This window comes from Prosopis cineraria, unplaced genomic scaffold, assembly GCF_029017545.1.
Source record: "Prosopis cineraria cultivar Desert tree isolate PC_DT_omini unplaced genomic scaffold, ASM2901754v1 PC2, whole genome shotgun sequence".
NCBI classification, from domain to species: Eukaryota; Viridiplantae; Streptophyta; class Magnoliopsida; order Fabales; family Fabaceae; genus Prosopis; species Prosopis cineraria.
Window position 1 is genome coordinate 2,454,460 of NW_026555333.1, and position 19,542 is coordinate 2,474,001.

A 19,542-nucleotide genomic window follows, 5' to 3' on the forward strand; every position below is an offset into this window, starting at 1 on the left:
AAAAAATCTTCTTTATCCACTCTGTTCAGGCTGGATGGAATATAAAATAATCACAACTCACAAGTCAACATTCTTGAGTTTGGACGCTGGTTAGACTACAGGAGCGTCTTTCTCGGAAATGTTAATTTATGATTAACGTATTGTCAGAAAAGAATTTGAGAAATGTTTTCCAAGTAGGCGCTGCGCCCAGAGCACCTTCAATTAATTACATTTATAGTGCTCGTCGAAGTCAAGGAAGAGAAGATACGTCAACACATTTTATTTTCAATTAAGCAAACGAGGATGGGATTTGTAAATGAGCAGCAAGGATGTAGGTCATGTTAAAAGTAAACACAGGTTCAACAACAACATTCAACAGTTGCAGGTCCTACTGATGGACTGTTTCATATAAAATATGGGGCAAAAAAGCCAGTTCGATTAAAACACCCACACACACACAAACGCGCGCCCACTGAACGAGCTTGTTGTATTTGTAATCCCTCACGTTCACGCTGCCCAGCAATCTGATCCAACCCAATTCTAAGATTCATCGCCGTCGGACGCGACAACATCCTCCTCCGCTTGCTTCGGGATTTTAACGGGGACCAAACCCTACAACCAACAGGCATTATCTGATAAGTGCGTGAACATTTCATAAATTGACCGAGAAATAATTAATGAGATTTCGTTGTGGTTCATGCTTGGGACAATATGGGAGACGCTGCGTGAAAGTGTCATGTTGGAAAATGGCCAAAGCAGTAGATCTGGTAGCGGAGAAAGAGGGAGGCATTGGGATGAAGAATAAAAGACAGAGTAATTACCGCGAGGAATATTTTGAGGGCCTCCTCTCTGCTGTGAGTAGTCATGATTTTGAGAGCCGCCTCCTGCGAGAAGGAGAGAGACAAGTGAAGGACAAGCAAAGGGAAAAGAAAAGAAGGAAGGAAGGAGGGGGGGGGGAGAGAGAGAGACCCTGGCAAGCTTCATTTCATGGTGGAGCAAGGTCTTGGGTTCGGAATCAATGGAAGGCTTCCTTTCGAGAGGGGGCTGGGGGAAGGAAGGGGCGTCCATGAGAAAGATGATGGGGAGAGTGGAAGGAGCTGAATTGATGGGCAGAGAAATTAAATAGAGGGAGGGACGGAGGGACGGAGGCATCTTTGACTCTCATAATGAGGAGGGAACAGCTGTGCTTTCAACTCAACAGTGAACGTGGCAGCCATGGCGGAGAAGAAACAGAAGCTCTCATACAAATGGCAGTCCAACAGATCAATACTTTCCCCTCTCTTCTTCTACAACCTTAACGCATGCGCCCCTTCTTTTCCTTCTTATTTTCACACCCTTTCTTCTATCGATTTGCGTGACTCCCATTTTACGAGTTCTAAAAATGAGATGCACGTTTCATGATTCGTGAATTCTATAATTTGTATGATTTTTCATATTTTACGTATATCCTTGTGTTATTGTATGCTCTTAGACTCGATTTAACGTAAAAAATTTCACATCAATTAAAATCAAGTTTAATATATTAAGACTTTCAATTAAAACACTCCCATCCAAAATATAAGCAATTTTAATATAATTTGTAAAAATAGTGACTTGTTTTTATTAACTTTAATAAATAAGGGAAAAAGATTTATCAAAATCTATTAAAGAATAAAATAATAACAGAGAGTAAAATAGTTGTAACACCTCACAAGCTAAAGAATGTATTTCACACATGTGCTGCTTAGACAAGAGATCATTGAAGGACAAGTCCCAAGAGGCTGGCTGTGGATGTCAACAACTTGATCATTTGAGTGGATGGGAAGCAAATGGATGATGTCAACTGGAAACTTACCGTGAACAAGATGATGATCCAACTCGTCAACTAGATATGCTTAGTGCTCTCATGAAAAGTAAGATTGGAAGCACTATGAAGAGTAGATTGATTATCATAGAAGATTAGTACAGGAGAAAGATAAAAGATATAAAGGTCATGTAACAAAAATAGAAACTATCATAACTCACAAGTCACATAACCAAAGCTTGATATTCAGCCTCAAAAGAGAAATGAAAAATGGTGGATTGTTTCTTCGAGCGTTAAGAAACCAAAGCTTTGTCAAGAAAAACACAAAAGCCAATAATGTAGTGGCAAGAATCAACACAACCACCCAATTATAGTCAGAGAAAGCCTTCAATTTAAGATCAACATGAAAAAATAAGCTCTTACCTAATGAAGACTTAAAATAACAAAGAACATGATAAGTAGCTTGCAGATGAATACTACGTGAATCAGACATAAACGAAGACAACTATTGGACAACAAAAGCAATGCCGAGGCAAGTAGTTGTCAACTAGAGGAGACGACTAATAAGACACTGATGAGCAAATGGATCATTAATAGGAGTATCATTATCTTTAGAGAGCTTGACAAACCTGTCCATAGGAGTATAAGCTAATTTACAAGCAAGATAACCATAGTCAAAAAGAATGTTTAAAGCAAATTTTCTAGGCAAAAAAATATACTAGATGATAAGCAAACCCAAATCCTTAATTCTAAAAGACTAATCAAGAAGACCTCTAATATTGACAATTTCAACAAAATCATTACTAGCCAAGATAATGTTGTCAATATACACCAATAACACTATAAATGAGAAGAATCAATCTTATTGATAAATAAAGAATAATCTGCTTCAGACTGGAGATAATCATATGAGTAAGAGCAATTGTAAGCTTAGCAAATTATTAGCAGCTAGCTTGCTTCAAACTATAAAAAGACTGCTGAAGTTTACAAACAATGTTGGGTGATCGAGAATTAAAACCAGGAGGAAGAATCATATAGACCTTTTCATCCAAATCACAATGAAGGAAAGCGTTATTGATATCTAACTGCTTTAAAAGCTAAGAGTTGGCAGTTGCCAAAGCCAAAACTAAGCAAATTGTGGTTATTTTAGCTACAAGGCAAAAAGTATTAAAGCAATCAGTTCCCTCAATTTATGTATAACCTTTAGTGACCAAATGAGCTTTTATAACTGTCAAAAGAACCATTAACCTTAAACTTCTTTTTAAATACACATTTACAACCAATAGGACATTTGCCTACAGAAAGTTCAACCAGGATCCATGTATTAGTTTGCTCAAGAGTAGAAATTTTAGCTTGCATAACTTCCCTCTATTCAGGATATTTCACTACCTAATTATATGTCTTAGGCTTAAAGGAAGCAGAAACAGAGAGAATAAAGTGGTTGTGGGAAGGAGAAAGATGATTATAAGAAAGAACAGGAGATAAAAAATAATAGACACTTAGACTAAAGGAAGAAGATGATGTTGAGGTGAGGAGTGAACAATGATAATGATCCTCAAATCCTGAACCGATCTTACCTAGGATCGTAAATTCCATGTTTATCTATGAAGAGTGGATCCAATTAGATTAGTGTCTATAATTGTTTTCTTTTCTATAACACTAATCAATAGGGCCTTATTGGTAAGTGCTACAAGATCTCATCATGGCACCATTAATTAGTTGTGTTGAGTTAAAAAAAATCAAAAATAAAATATTTTTCTACATTAAATTTTTAGGAAAAAATAGCATACCAATAAAATTCTCATTCTCATAAAAATATTTTTTTTTATTTTTTACCCTTAAATCTAATTATCAATGCACTTTATGATAAGTGAGAGACAATTTTACACAAATATCTAGGTTAATAAATATAAAGGATACAACAACAAACACAACAAGCCTTTATCCCACTAAGTGGGGTTGGCTACATGGATTGCAAGACGTCATTGTGCTCTATCATTTATCAAGCTTTTAGGAATATTATTAATTAAGAGATCGCGTTCAACAACTTCCAAAAGTGTTCTCTTAGGCCTTCCTCTACCCCTCTTAATCGGACTCAAAGTTATATGTTCCACTCTTCTCACTGGTGCCTCCCTTAGTCTTCTTTGTACATGCCCAAACCATCTCAACCGATTTTCTACCATTTTTTTCTCAATAGGTGCTACCCTCACTTTTTCACGTACATGCTCATTTTGAATTTTATCTTTTGTGTATGTCCGCACATCCATCGTAACATTCTCATCTCTGCTACTCCAACTTTATGCTCTTGCTGTCTCGTTAGAGCCCAGCATTCACTACTATATAACATTACCGGTCTGATAGCAGTGTGATAAAACTTTTCTTTAAGTTTATTAGACACCTTACGGTCGCAAATAACTCCTTTAGCTTTTTTCCAATTAAACCACCCAACTTGAATCTTATGTGAAATATCTCCACTGATTTCGCCATCATTTTGAATAATGGCTCCCAAATATTTAAACTTTTTCACTTGAGGTATAATTTGATCTCCCAATTTCACTTCCAAATTATTGTCGAATAGTCTCTTACCAAATTTATAATATAAATATTCTGTCTTACTCCTACTCAGATGGAAACCTTTCGACTCCAATGTCCTCCTCCATAACTCAAGTTTGCAATTAACCTCTTCTCTTGTCTCTGCTATAAGAATTATATCATCTGCGAAGAGCATACATTTAGAAATTTCCCCTTGAATATGTTCCGTCAAAACATTTAAGATCAAGTTGAACAGATAAGGACTCAGAGATGATCCCTGATGTATCCAATCTTTATAGGAAAATTCTTTGTTCGATCACTAGGTGTTCTTATACTAGTTTTTGCCCCCTCATACATATCTTGTATGGCTTTAATATAAGCAATCCGTACTCTCTTTTTTCCAACACTTTCCAAAGCACTTCTCTTGGTATACGGTCATAAGCTTTTTTCAAATCAATAAAAACTATGTGTAAATCTTTATTTTTACAACGATACTTTTCCATTAATCCCCTCAGTAGATAAATTACCTCTGTAGTTGATCTACCTGACATAAAACCAAACTGATTCTCAGAAATACTTGTCTCCAATCTCAACCTGTGCTCAATTACTTTCTCTCACAATTTCATTGTGTGGCTCATGAGTTTAATCCCTCTATAGTTAGTACAATTTTGAATATCTCCTTTATTTTTATAAATAGGAATTAATGTACTTCTCCACTCATTAGGCATTTTCTTAGACCATAAGATCACATTAAATAACTTAGTTAACCATCTCACCCCTTCTTCACCTAAACATTTCCACGCTTCAATAGATATACAATCTGGTCCGTTGGCTCTACCATTTGTCATTTTCTTAAGAGCTTCCTTTATCTCCTTATCACGTATTATTCGATAGAATGATAAATTTTGTTCTCCTTCACCAATTACTAAATCCTCCAAGTTACTAGATGAACCCTCTCCATCATTGAAAAGTTTGGAAAAGTAAGTCTCCCATCTATTTTTAATTTCATCATTTGTAACTAAAATTCTTCCCTCTTCATCCTTAATACACCTTACCTGTTCTAGATCTCTTGATTTTCTTTCTCTACTCTTGGCAATCTTATAAATGTTTCGTTCTCCTTCCTTCGTTTCAAGGCTCTTATAAAATTCTTCAAAAGCTTTAGAACAAGCTTCACCCACAGCTCTCTTAGTTTTCTTCTTAGCCATACGGTACTTCTCCCAATTTTTCTCATTGTTACACAAATGTATGGCTTTAAAACAGTTCTTTTTATACTTGATTTTGTCCTGTACACTATTATTCCACCACCAAGACTCTTTATCTCTCAAATCAGAACCTTTTGATTCTCCCAAAACTACTTTTGCAACCTCCCGTATTTTTTTAGCTTACATTTTAAACTAAAAAAAAATGCTTATATTTTAAACTGGAGGAGTATGGTGCTGGATTTCAATATCTTTCACTCTTGTATTATCTCGTTTTAGTCCACTCAGTTTCCTTTCCTTACAATTTGTTTATCTCTTGATTCTCCTCACATCTATTGTTTTGTTGGAAGGAGTGGATTGACTCTTCAGTTAATTATTTTTTTCATATTATTGGGCTATCTTTTTGGATGCAAATTGCGTTATCTAACTAAATGGTTTGGGATTTGAACAGTGCTTTTAATAATAGGAAGAATGACAAAGAGATTTCAAAAAAATTAATTAATTTAAATTAGGCCTCAAATGTTAAATTTTAAAAATTTACAACTCAATCTCTCAATTTTGCAACCATATTGTGATGAATTTGTAACTTATTTTTTTAAATTTTAATATAATTAGAGAATTAAAAAAATTGTTAAAATTTAAAATACAAATTATAAATTTATCATAACAAAATTATAAAATTAAAAGATTGAGTTGCAAATTTTTAAAATTTAATATTTAAAATCTAACTTAAATTAATTGATCATCTTGAAACATCTATGTGATTCTTCCATTGGAAACAGTCTCCATGACATTGAGGCCTTTGCTGTTCAGGTGCTTGTGCTGCGCTAGCAATGGGAGCACTGCCTTCGGCCCCTAGCGATGGCAGTGGTGAAAATCAATCGGATGGTTGTAGGGCTTAAGCCCCCTTCTTTAACCAATGACGTCCTTGTCAATTCAAATATACGTTTTTTTTTTCTGGGGGCACAAGACCTTGGACGCTTTCTTACACCTTGCCCTCAACACACACCCTGTTGGTGAGCTTCTGGCAACAAGCAGCAGCAGCATGTCAAACGAAATATAATTATATGCTACTAAGAGTGCTGCGGCCATTTTCCTTATGAGCCAAGGCCTGTATATGCGTTCGATTCTATACTTGAGATAATTTCAAAAACAGACTGAATCAAACCGAATGATCAGATTCATTGGAACATTGGCCAGTCACACTAACCATTCAGTTTGAATCATCTAACCGATTTAACCATTGAACCGCTCTCGACAAGCGGTTGAACCACAAACCATAAACTAAAGCTGTTGAACCAGACAGCCAAAATTTCATACTTTCAAATTATGTAGCAATTTCAATTTTTCTTATATTTATATTAATATATACATAAACAATTTTTTAAATTTAATTATTATATCATCAAATGAACCATGTAAACCATAAACCACCGACTCTTTTTGTTCAACGTCCAATCTGATTTTAAAAACATTGATTTGAGATAAAAAGTTTGGAATCAAGTTCAAGACTATAGAACCAAGAAATGCAGTGAAAGAAGCACGCGCACCTTTTTTTTTTTTTTTTTGGAGGGGGGAGGGGTTGTGCCTCCACCATTCATGCAACGTACTGATACGTGTTATGTATGGAATCTAATTGTTCTGAAACAATGAAAGACAGCCATGGTTCTCATCATAATTTAATGCATGTGTCATTTTCTTTTGAGAGAGAGAAGGCGGGTGGGACGGCATAAGGGTGAAACAGAATGACACATCTTTTATCTTTTCCTCATTTCCCGTCCTTTCATTCTCGCCACACCAGTTCTCAGTTCATTAAAACCATGGGCCAAAAGGGTTGTTAAGAGTTCTATGTTACAATGACCCTTGTAAGGGGTGTTCACAACTTCCCGTCAAAGTTCGCCTTAGTGTAAGCAACTCACCATTTATTTGGGTTAAGAAGAAGAAAAACTATGTATTTTGAATACCTGGAACGGTCATACCAATAGAGAACACTCAAAAAGAATAATCCTTCAAATCAGATTTCGAGTCACCCAGATCCATGTCTGCCATGCAGTCTTCCTCACTAAGGGGAGGAAGTTGCCTGGTCTTGCGCTTCATATTGTGCTTGTGCCACTCGCTCTTGTGGTGTTCCCTATACAGCATAGGATTTTCAAAAGAAGCATTACATGTGTTGCACTTGTTTTGCTTTTGTTGTCCCTCACTAGGTCCGCTCTTAGTAGAAATTGTCTGCTTCTGAAGTTTTTCATTCAGTTCAAGCACAGAATCATGAGTTTCTTTGGGCAACGGAGCAGGCAAGTCCTCGTGATCATTGTATTGTTCCACATGGGTATCACCATCTACATAAAGAGAGTGTGCAAGAACTTCAAATCTTCCATGCATGTTGTTCGTAACAAAGTCGTGGCACTCTTTATATAGATTAGGTTCCAATTCAAACACCTGCAACCCAGTCAAAGATACAGAGAAATTCGTATCCAATCAGTAACGATGCAGAGATATTCATGCATGCATAGTTATATGCATGTACATGCACCCAAGCACACGCTTAGCAAAGATATTACATTTCTACAATCAATGTCAAAATGCTTAGCAGCCGAAAAAGATACAAACATTTTTCAACAATCGATCAATTAGGGTGGGCGAGTCATATAGATGCAGATCAAATGTAGAAATTCCTAAGTCGTCATAGATTGATGATAGGTCATAAAATTAACATCTAGTACAACTATATCATTAAATCTGTATCTTCATATTCTCCCTTGGTTTACACATTAAAGAAGGCTGTATGCAACAGCAGTCACATCACATGCCAGATTTCAACAAAATAAGCTAAATCTTATAGACTACTTATTTGTGTTGTTTCTAAATGGGAAAACACAACCATCAGTCCCTGAAGTTTTATCAGTTTTTGCCTTTAGCCCTGTATTTTTTTTTTTTTTTAGTGCTTTCAGTTCGTACGGTTTTAGCAAGTTTGGGTGATGGCTATTACTCGGGTCCCTATATTTTCAGTATTTTCAATGTTTTTAATCCCTATAAAGACTAAAAATATCGAAAAAACTACAAAGACTAAAAGTAAAATCCAATAAAACTATAAAGATCAATGATTGTGTTTTACCTTTCTAAATTTTCAGGTGAAATAAGGTTTGTGCATGGCTCCAATAACACTTCTATTCACAAATTTAAAGTTTGAACCATTAAACATGATAGCGCCTTGAAATTTAACAAGCACAAAGCTAAGAGTTAGCTAGCCAAAAAAGCATTACAGTTGAAATGAAAAGTGGATTCAAATCATGTACAGAACTTCCACGCAAAAACAAGAGGAATTTGAACTTACAACAGACAACTGACTAGTAGATGCTTCTTTGGAAATGATGCTGGCCTTCCAAGCATTCAGCTGATCTAGCAGTGAATGCACTTCGTCCTCTGGAGCAGCAACTCGTACTCTCAATGGACAGCGTTTAATTGGAAAGTGCTTTTGAAGCTCTTGAATAACCTCCAGGGCCTTTATAATAATTTTTAAGAGTAACACTTTAGTCAAAACAGAAAAAAAACAAGGACTTAAATGTAAATGAATAGAACTCAAATTTAATAAACAGATTAGATCTTATAATAGGATGGGAAAGAATGATATCAAAATGGTGTTTATGATTTAAAAACTCTGGCCACGTAAACTGTTCTTTCATAGAATACTCATTATTTGTGGCGGGATCAACTTAGAACGCTCTCACAATCCACATTATTATAGAATGACTTGACAATTGATGTCTGGCCACCTAAAGTAAACTGTTCTTTCATAGAATAATCATTATTTGTGACAAGATCAACTTAGAATGCTTTCACAATTCACATTACTATAGAACATCTTGACAATTGATGTCCACATATGCCTTTAAAAAAATTAAGAAAAAATAAAAAGCAAATTGACCTGCTTCTTTGAACTGCTATTTGGGTCAATAGCAAAATGCATTTCACGCATCAGTCTTTCAATCATATTGATTGTGTAAGGGCGTTGAGTTTCAGGATTGTATGTCTTTTGCATAACAATGGTTGCAATATCTCTGAACTGATTTGAAAGAATAGATTCCCTCTCTTTCCCAGCAACCTGAAGCTCTCCTTTCTTTAAAATCTGTCAAATGAAGAGGAAAAAATTATGTAATAACCATAGGTAAACTAAATGTATTTTCAAGTAGAATTTTGCAAACCTCCAAACATATCTTTGATTGATCATCAGTCCCAAAGGCAGCAATCAATTCCTTTGACTTCGCTAGAATTCCTTTTGAAACATTTGAATAAACAGTATGCGACTGCAATACTTCATCCAGATCTTTCTCCCTGTTCCAAAGTCATTTCAGTTGAATGATGTCCAAAACACAAATCAAATTAACTAAAATTATGAAAATACATCACAACTTTTTTGAATTTCGACAGTGAAACGCTGTCTCCAAATTAACAACAACACCGTTTATATGTTTAATAATAGACACAAGCATGCTTGGTAATGCAGGGAAATTGAACTCTTAAAGAAGCAACATGGATGGACTAAAATATTCCTGATGAGGCAGGTCTCAAAAGGAAGAGAATGATTAGCTAGAAACAGAAAATATCATCGAAAGACAATTAATGCAACTATATAATGCATTCCTTGAACCCGCCACAATGAGAAGTAAATACCCTCAGATTCGATCAAAACAGATTTCAAATACTGACAAAATTAATTCGACCATAGAGATTATTAAGGTCATCGTATGGCAGAAAGACAGTGGAGAGCATAGGGGCTCAAAGTGTGATGTAAACAAAGAAACGCCCTAATGATTGTTCCCGAAAGATATTAAGTCAAAAACCATTTGCAATTTCTAAAGATTATTTTGCTTGTTTACTTTTTTGAGGACAAGACGGAGCATAGGTCAGAACCACAGAATCTAGCTAATTCCAATTCAAGGAAAGGGTTCAGAGAGCGGAGAGTGAGGGCAGCTTACACGCCAGAACGCCAGGAAAGAACCGTGTTTGGATAGCAGGCAATCTCAAAGCGCGTTCCATGCTTCTTCAGACGAACCACCGCCACGTTCGTCAGCCTCTTCTGGCCTATTGGCTGCACCAGCGTCCGCGACATCTCTCTTTCCCTCTCCTTCCACAGCCTTCTTCCCGATTTCACAATTAGTCAATTACTTCTAATTTCGATTTTAATTTTAATTCAGGAATCCCTTTTTGTACTCTCCCGACCTTCCTTGCCAGTTGATTCCTAGCAGCACGTGCCCTTGCTTGGGCTCAAGCCCATTCTCACCCCCTCCCCAGAAACGATACAAAGTAATAACACTCATCTGTTAGGTCCGTTTTGTCTTTTGGGCTTTAAGCTTTCAGCTAAGTCAGCTCCGATCCACTTATCCATGCTACTCTTTTTTCCTCTTTCATTCTTAAGAAATAATAATATTGTATCAAAAAAAACCTACAACAACAATCCAGATACAAGAACCTGACTAAATGGGACTCGGTTTCGGGAGCACCGTGGTGCTCAGCACCAAAACACTGCCGTTTGGCAGTGTTTTTTTTTTTTTTTCTTTTCCTTTTTTAAAACCACAAATTTATTATAATAATAAATAATTATTATGAAATTATTATTTTAATATTTAATAAATTAATAAATATTAAGAAAATTGAATCTAAATAGTTTGAATAAAAATTTTGGTCTGAGCATTGAGAACTGTACTAAAAAAATAAAAAATGATCTGAATAATTTAAAATAAGAGTTGAATCTAGCAAAATGAGCTAATTTCTTACACTGTAATAAATCAATGTTTAAATTTTTATTAAGAGAAGTACCTATATTTAATATCTGACTATGCTTTGAATGATATTATTTCTCATAGATAAACAACTGTGTAAAATTAATAAAATAAAAAAATATTTTTTATTTATAATTTTAATATTTTCAATACAATTCTAAACTGTTCAGATCAAAATTTATATATGAACTGTTCAAATCATATTTTAATGAATTAATCTGTTCATATTCAATTTTAACATCTTAATATTTATTTGTTTATTAAATATTAAAATAATAATTTTATAATATTTATTTATTATTATAATAAATTTATAATTAAAAAAACACTGCCAAACGGCAGTGTTTTAGTGCTGAGCACTGTGGTGCTCATCTTAAGATGAGCACGAAACTGATTCCGACTAAATGACACCAGTCCCAATGGACTGTGCATCTTGTTTTCAGGGGGCTGATTCAACTGAAAATCTCTCGGTTCTTTCAGCTACATAGGCAGCTATGTTGTGACACGAGATTTGGATGAATTAACTCGTGATTAGGGTTTGTGTTTCAGAATTGCACGTCTTATGCACGTAACCCAGAAAGTTTCATTTTACTGCTGCAACTGCTCTACGGGCCCTTGCCAAGAAACCTCTCCTGGGAGATGCAGCAATTAGGGAGTAGAAATGCCCGAGCCCAGAGCAACGACTTTGGCACCGAATTTTCAATGATTAACTTGGCCAGTAGTTGTAAATGCGTTATCAGTCTTGTGCTCTTTGCCATTGAAAATTTAAAATTTTATTATTGTTTTGATGACAAATGCATCTTCATTGTCTCACCATGACCGTCGTGTAATTATTAAAATCTTGATTCAGCGGGTACACCAAATAATCGATCTTCCAAGTGATCTTGCACTCAGCTGTTTTTTAATTGGCTTTTCATTCCCATTTGATTAGCAGAAAGATATTGAACGAAATGAATTAAAAAAACTAATAAAAAGTGAATTAAATCACAATTTTCTCATGGTAAGCATGATGAAATTTAATCTTATATGTTACAAGTATAAAAATCATCATACCTTTCAAAAACTTAATCAATTATTACTCTCAATTTCATAAAACAAATTACTCTTTTCTCTTATAAATATGATTAACATATTTCTCTTCATATTTTTTTTTTTATTTTTATTTTTATTTTTTCAATCCATTTTATTCTATTCTAGCAATCAAACAGAACCGCAATCGTCTTTGTTGGGACTAATTATGTTAGCTATATCTAATTTCTACATCTAAGATGAAAGGGAACTCCATATATATAACATGAAAGGGATCGTAACTTTCCTTAACAGCGACCCTCAATGTGGCGCTTTTACAAAAGCAATTATCGTGACAGCAGAAATTTCACGATGGGTTGTTGTGCTTCGTCTTTTCTTTCGGCTAAACAAACAACCTGTATGATAGTCACTCGTCTGACATTTAAAGAGCAATTTTTTTTAACTAATAGTTTTGGACTTTGGTTCTGTAGCATTAGTGAAACAGCAACAGAAGACGATCAATTTCAGCGTATATTGTCCCTGTAAATTTGATTGTCGGCTAAAGTGAAAGCAGTAGTCGGAAACGGAAATTACGCTAACACAGAAACCAGGGATAACAGTTTTATGTTGTCAGATCACTCCTCATGAAGAAGTCCCGCGTTCATATATAACATAAATTTCCATATTAGCTCTAAGATTCAACATCAGTGACTCAAATTTACATATAGACAAACCATTAACATCCAGAATAAAAAAGCAAACGCTACATTCTCGTCACCAGAGTCTCTCCGAGCAACGGAACAATCAGCTCCGTCACCTCCATGCTGAAGCAACAATCAAGTTCTTGTCTTCCCACCCAAAATGAAGTGCACCCATCACATCCTTCATCTTGTACCTGTCACAATACTGCTTAATGAGTTTCTTAATTGCGTCAGTCACATTGGCACTCATTGGAGATGTAGTGAAGCCGGCCATTTTCATCCTTGCCCTCCATTTTCCAGCAACTTCATAACGTTCAATCCTATCCTCACCTTCGCATGCAACAATATTGACAATGTCTCTTGCTAGACACTGCCTTTCAACATTCATCCTGTCCTGACTATCTCTAGGAAGAGTTGCGTCCAGCGACTCAAACACAGCTGAGTAGTAATTGTAGGCTTCAACAAATCTTGGGAAAAATGAAAGGGTATTGGTGGTCATATCTTGTTCAACAACGGTGACAAGTTTTGGATCCAGGCTCTTAACCATGCGAAGAAGTTGTTGAAACGCTCTCATCTAGCATGTGATGAAGCTGGAATGCAAAATTCACCACAAGTGCTTCCCCAGGACGACAATCAAGCATCGATGGAGTGACAAGGGAAGACCTTGATGCCACTGCTCGAAATTCAAATGGCAATCCAAGGATTTCTGCAAGTTTTTCAAGTCTTTGTCCTATGATTTTTAGGCCTCCAACAGATCGTTGGACAGACTCGGGATCATCAACCCCAGTCAATCTCACATGTGGTGGCTTACCTGGTCTTGTAGCCAGCGCTTGTATCAGGGTTATGTATTGGTGGCTTACCTGGTCTTGTAGCCAGCGCTTGTATCAGGGTTATGTATTGATTTCCTTGATTGACGTCAAAATCTATTATATGAACCTTCTTTTCATCTTGAACTGCCTCCATAATTGCACCATTTGCAGCAATAAATCCAAATTTAAAACATGGGCACACCTCAAACAATATTTGCATAGCAGCCAGTCGATCTGATGAAGGAGGTTCCTTGCACTTCAGTGCTTTATAAATACTGCTGCCAGATTCAGCAATTCGAGCTGCAAGTCCTTCTACCATATAGGCTGCAGTCCTCTGGGGAGGATCTCCCTGAATTGATACCATCTGCCGGAGTTCATTTATCATGGACGATGCTTCCTCTACATTTCCTTCTGAAATTGCACCAGCACACTCTAACAGCAATTGCTTTGGGGTCCGAGGAGGGATACTGCCAATGCTACTATGGTTAGAATCTGAGGATGAGGACTCTTTCGGTGAGCCATGATGCAGCATATTCTGAACGGGTTCGACCCACTCAGCATCAATATCCATGCTTTGAAAAGTCCCAAGTATGTACTCATCATCATCATCATTGTTATCATCAAGCAGTGTCCTCTCTAATTCTTGGAGTTTTAATTTCATTTGATTATCAAAATCAAGTGGATCTGGGCTTCCATTTTCCAAGAAATCTGATCCAAAGTTGGACTGACAGGCATCGCCATGTCTCATGGACCCGAAAGAAATATCAAATGGGTTGTTAGTAACCACAGAAGTTCCAGAACTAGCATCATCAAGCAGTGTCCTCTCTAATTCTTGGAGTTTTAATTTCATTTGATTATCAAATCAAGTGGATCTGGGCTTCCATTTTCCAAGAAATCTGATCCAAAGTTGGACTGACAGGCATCGCCATGTCTCATGGACCCGAAAGAAATATCAAATGGGTTGTTAGTAACCACAGAAGTTCCAGAACTAGCTCTAACCGGATAGGAAGAGCCATCAGGCAGGGAGTTTCCTGAGATGCTGGAAAGTGGAAGTTTCTATCAGTTCTTCGGTTGGTGAATCATGAAAGTACTTCTCATAGCTCTCACTGGAGTAAGAATCTGTTATATACATGGTTCTGTGCTTATCAGGACCAAAAACTTTGGGAGGGAAAGCCAGGCCTGACATCAGTTCCCTTGATTGAGTAGAGTTTGGCATTTCTATAAGGTGTAGCAGGCAGCTCCGCAGATCTAACTAGCGACATGGTTCACCTTTTGTTCAATCAGCTCATATAGAATTTCAGCCTGTATCCAAGCTATTACATAAATCAGCCAATAAATTGCTATTACATTCTGTAATCCTTTAAAAGTATTGAAATTTATCTACCTTTTCTCACCTTAGGAAAATGTGAGCAAGCCAAACCACTCACCAACAAGGGTCTTTTTCAACCTTCAAGAAAGCCTGCATTCAAAATGGTCGACACAAAAGAAGGGAAGAAAAAAAATTAGAAGACATTTCATTCAGAAATAAACTATGTACACAAGACACTACCAGATACACACTAGTGAGTTTATCAATTTAAGCAACAGGTAAATGCCACTTCATATATCAGCTGGCTTACAGGTCGTCATGCATCAACTGAAAAAAGTTTTCATCAAAAGTTACGAGCAAGTTTTTATTCAATGGCTTTCTCAATTCTTTTTCAATTGTCCAAAATGATAAGAATCTTCTCAACTTCACTCTCAGAAGACTCACTATGTACTTAGATCTCCAGTGACATCTCACTTGGCCAGCCAAAATATGAATTTTAAACTTCCACTTCCACTTATTATTTCAGTCAAACAGGAATTGAAAACATCTGCTAAAGTTTCAAGGAAAAGAACTTGATAGCATTCTATTTTTTCTAAACGAGAGCTCCACTATAACTGGCAGACCAAGAAGAACATAGAGACATTTGTGTTTCACAGTATAAACCCTTATCCAAAAGAAGCCTCTACTTACAGACACATCGTAGAATAGAAAGACAACAAAATGCTCCAGAGGTCAAATTCCCAGTTGAATCTACGAATCTTAAGAGATTCAACTGAAATCTGAGCATCAGCTATTTGTCTTAAGATGGTTGAACCCATGGGCTGTCTAGCTAAAAAATTGAGGATCTATGACGCTGACAAACCATTTGCTCGTCTCATAAATGAATCGGCCCAAGACAAAAGGCACGTTAACATGAAATTCCCACTCGGAAAATCAAATTGGGAAGTTGAGGATTAGGGCTCTAGCAAAAGCAGAGGTCTGGTATGGATTACTTAGTTCTAGAAAAAAGTGATCCTGAACAAGATACTCTAGTGTTTGGATAAGATCTGTTGTGTTTGTTTGTCCATAGCCGGGAGCATCAACGACATAAAATCCACTACGAAGAAGTGGTATTAAATTTGGTACAAGCTACTCCCTGCCAAAAAAAAACCTTTCTTGTTTGAAACTCCAACCCAAAGAAGAGTAGACACACACACACACACACACACACACAAACAACAATTGAAGAAACAGAAAATGTCAAACAAATCCCTTTGGAAGGAACACTTTCTTGAGACAACGAATTCTAGCAAACACCGAGAAGGCAGAAGGAGAAATCAAAGTTTCATTTATCTGCTCTTCCTTTTGTCTCTATAATCACTGGAATGATTGGCATCTTTGTATGACTGACGATCAATCACTAAGAAATAGGAATATCCGAAATATCTGTAACAGAACTTAGGGCATAAAAAGTTTAAAATGGATTTTTCTCGAACACAATATCTGCAAGACAACTGTACCTGATGCGATTAGAAGCAAGAAGACGATAGACAATATCAAACGTCATATTCTGCGAGTGAGGGACACGAGAAAATGAAGATGGAGCTCAGAATTGTCACCGGAAAGATGAAAGCTTAGGTTTTGACCCAAGAGGCAGAGAGGTTATCACCAACCCAGAAGATAAGAATCCTTCTCTCACGGTGACTCCTTATATATTTAAAAATGTTTCGATTATGAAACCGGGTAGGCTTGGAAGCAACGATTTAGAGGATAATAACAAACTCAGGGGATCAGGAATGAGAACGAACTCTGAGATTGATACAGAAGCTAGTAAATGCAAGAATCTCTAAGCTTAAAAAAAATAACAAAAGATTATTTAAGAAAGATTCAAAATTCAATGATAGAATATGAACAGATTGATATTCCGAAGACCATCTGTTAAAAGCAATCATGACAGAAATTCCAACTTCTGGAATCCGATAAGCGGGAGAAAGTGGGGGAAACTCACCAAAGACTTGCTAGCCAGATTTAAAAAACTTCTCAACAAGCACCACAATCAATAGTTTTATCATATCTCCGTGCATTTAACTTTACTTCCCCCTTTCTTTTTAATGTTCAATTGTTCGTCCATACCAACTCGTTTGACTAAACGAGACATCATCGCATTATCGCAGCCGCGTTAAGTTCACGCATTCCATCCGAGTATTTATTATATAAATATATATACCTCCCTTTAGTTAAAATATTTTTCATCATTTAGATATGTTAAAAAAAATAATATAATTATATTAAATATTTTATATATAATTAAAAATAAATTTAAAAAGTAGTTTAACTATTATAAATATTAATGTTTTGGACTAAAATTATTTTTTAAAATATTCTACAAATACAACCGCGGAAAATTATTATTATTTTTATTTATTTATTTCATGCATTAAATCTTAACTTTATGCAGTTTTAACTAAATAAATAAATAATAATTTGTCTTTAAAACTATGTCGTGGTATTTCAATTTCAATTACAATGGCAAGTTATGACATATTTTTCTCGGCTAGGAGAAAAAAGCATGCCTAGTTTGTACCACGTTAAAGTCAACATGACCATGGAATGTGTTAAAATACTGAACGAAACAGGTAATCACAGGAGAAATGGCTGTATGGAACGTCGAACTGTACAGCATATGCGACGTATGATCAACATCACGCAGGGGAATGAACGGAAGGCTGTGGGCGTAAGATAGTGGGTGGGGTTGCAAAAAATCAAAAAGGTTAAAATAAATTATAAAAATGCGGAGGAAGAGGAAGTACTTTTAGACAGAGTCAAAGTTGCATATCATGGTTCAGACCTCGCTTCGCTTGGTACGCCAATATTTGGTAGGCAATGGTGGAGGATTTTCTCCAGACGCGTTAGAAGTCAAACAGGACCTTCGAAAAGAGTGAAATGACGCGCGTGCCCCGCCCTCTATCATTCTTCTTCTCGGAAAACGACCACATTCCCTGTTATTCGGCAAAGGTGAAAACTGCTTGTTGCTCCAAGCTCTACCCGCAATGTTTAGAAATAACGTGGTGTGGTCGTTTGGACAAGTGTATCCAATGTTCATGCAATTCCCTGTGTGAAATGAATCCAACGTGTCGTTGGTGGTGGAAATTGGAGGCTGGTCCGAGAGGTTGAAATCCACACAACTCTTCATTTCTTTCGTAATTCACGTTCCTTATCCAAAACGATTCAAGTCCATCAGCTTTGGAATATGGCACCATCAAACTGTTTGACAATCTTGAAACCCCTTCCACTCATTATGAGATCTCCCCCTAGTTTTTTTTTTTTTTTTTTGCCCCCATAAAAAACTCATGAAGCACTTAACCACGCAGTGATCTACTTTCTCGTTTTGTCCATTTTGCTTGCTCATCCTTGTTAATAATCACGTCGGTTATTTCATAAAATGATGAAGTGCGTAATATACCAATAGTAGAAAAGTGTCGAGACGAATTGTCTGCATGTCCGGGCATTCACGTCAACTAGGCAGTTATAAGGCAAGGGAGAAGCTGAGGCGCCGTGTGTAGGAAGACGGCAGGAAAATTCCAAGGAGATGGAAAGAGATGGTCGATCGTGGCGAATCAATCCGATACGCCTCCCTGTGTATAAACTATGGAACAAATGGCTTCATGAAAAAAATGACGTGGCTGCCAACTAATTATATTTATAGGATAGAATAATTATAATGTAAAATAATGTATCTGGGGGAGGGGCTGGTAGCGGAGTTTGGTTTGGAAGGTATGATGAATGTTTAATTAATGAATCCATTGGAAAGGGGACGACCACAGAGAACTATACGTGGAGACACGGTTTTGGGCAAAGTTAACCCCCCGGGCTATGAAAAACAATTTAGTGGTCAGAGTGGACTGTATCCGACAACGCAGAAATTGAATCCGGCTTCCCATGATGAGAGACGCAAACTTTGAGCGAGATATGTACAACAATGGTACCTTGGCCCCAAAAAAAAAAAACACAATAACACAAATTAACGTTATAAAAATCAGACTAATTATTAAACTAAATAAAGTTTTGGTTTAAATTTCAATAATAGAAGCATAATTCATTAATCATAAATAAATTAATATATTTTAAATAATATATATTTAAAAAGTGTGAATGATAATTTGGATTTAAAACTATAATTTAAGAGTGACTTTAACCCTAGACTCATATTTAATATATTTTAAAAAATAAATAATTAAACTTAGAGCAAGCTAACACCTACTATTAATTTAAAGGAAACATCCGTCACCTTGAGAAAGAGAGAGTGGTGACAAATGAGGACTTCAAAAAACTTCTCCGCCTTCTCTCTTTCTTTATGATTCAATCCACTCACATTCCTTATATATAGCTATAGCCAACATTAACACCATTCTTCATGGTAGATGGCTTCACAATTCAAGGTCTCAATGATGCTAAGAACAATATTA

General features: G+C 36.1%; 2 protein-coding genes and 1 pseudogene across 2 annotated transcripts; all 3 read right to left on the minus strand.

Moving 5' to 3' along the window:
• Nucleotides 1-443: 443 nt before the first annotated feature.
• On the minus strand, nt 444-1,432 carry LOC129301938 (uncharacterized). Its single transcript, XM_054940568.1, has 3 exons — nt 949-1,432; nt 801-863; nt 444-591 (listed from the first exon to the last, which is right to left on the minus strand). Exons 1-3 carry the CDS (start codon nt 1,129-1,131, stop codon nt 520-522), a joined length of 318 nt encoding a protein of 105 aa, XP_054796543.1. The 5' UTR covers nt 1,132-1,432; the 3' UTR covers nt 444-519.
• A 5,727-nt stretch (nt 1,433-7,159) lies between these two features.
• LOC129302117 (uncharacterized) lies at nt 7,160-10,650 on the minus strand. The gene is made up of 5 exons (XM_054940793.1): nt 10,467-10,650; nt 9,693-9,822; nt 9,416-9,616; nt 8,825-8,992; nt 7,160-7,929 (listed from the first exon to the last, which is right to left on the minus strand). Exons 1-5 carry the CDS (start codon nt 10,598-10,600, stop codon nt 7,486-7,488), a joined length of 1,077 nt encoding a protein of 358 aa, XP_054796768.1. The 5' UTR covers nt 10,601-10,650; the 3' UTR covers nt 7,160-7,485.
• A 2,233-nt stretch (nt 10,651-12,883) lies between these two features.
• On the minus strand, nt 12,884-17,072 carry LOC129303289 (scarecrow-like protein 1; annotated as a pseudogene).
• Nucleotides 17,073-19,542: the final 2,470 nt, after the last annotated feature.

What these genes read in the sequence shown, in the direction of transcription:
- LOC129302117 (XM_054940793.1), bottom strand. Translation starts at nt 10,600, where the DNA reads ATGTCGCGGACGCTGGTGCAGCCAATAGGCCAGAAGAGGCTGACGAAC. An exon ending in AATCAAAGATATGTTTGGAG is followed by an intron (nt 9,617 to 9,692) that starts GTTTGCAAAATT and finishes TTCATTTGACAG; the next exon opens with ATTTTAAAGAAAGGAGAGCT. An exon ending in ATAGCAGTTCAAAGAAGCAG is followed by an intron (nt 8,993 to 9,415) that starts GTCAATTTGCTT and finishes ATTATTATAAAG; the next exon opens with GCCCTGGAGGTTATTCAAGA.
- LOC129301938 (XM_054940568.1), bottom strand. Translation starts at nt 1,131, where the DNA reads ATGCCTCCGTCCCTCCGTCCCTCCCTCTATTTAATTTCTCTGCCCATC. An exon ending in ATGAAATGAAGCTTGCCAGG is followed by an intron (nt 864 to 948) that starts GTCTCTCTCTCT and finishes TCCTTCTCGCAG; the next exon opens with GAGGCGGCTCTCAAAATCAT. An exon ending in CCCTCAAAATATTCCTCGCG is followed by an intron (nt 592 to 800) that starts GTAATTACTCTG and finishes TGTTGGTTGTAG; the next exon opens with GGTTTGGTCCCCGTTAAAAT.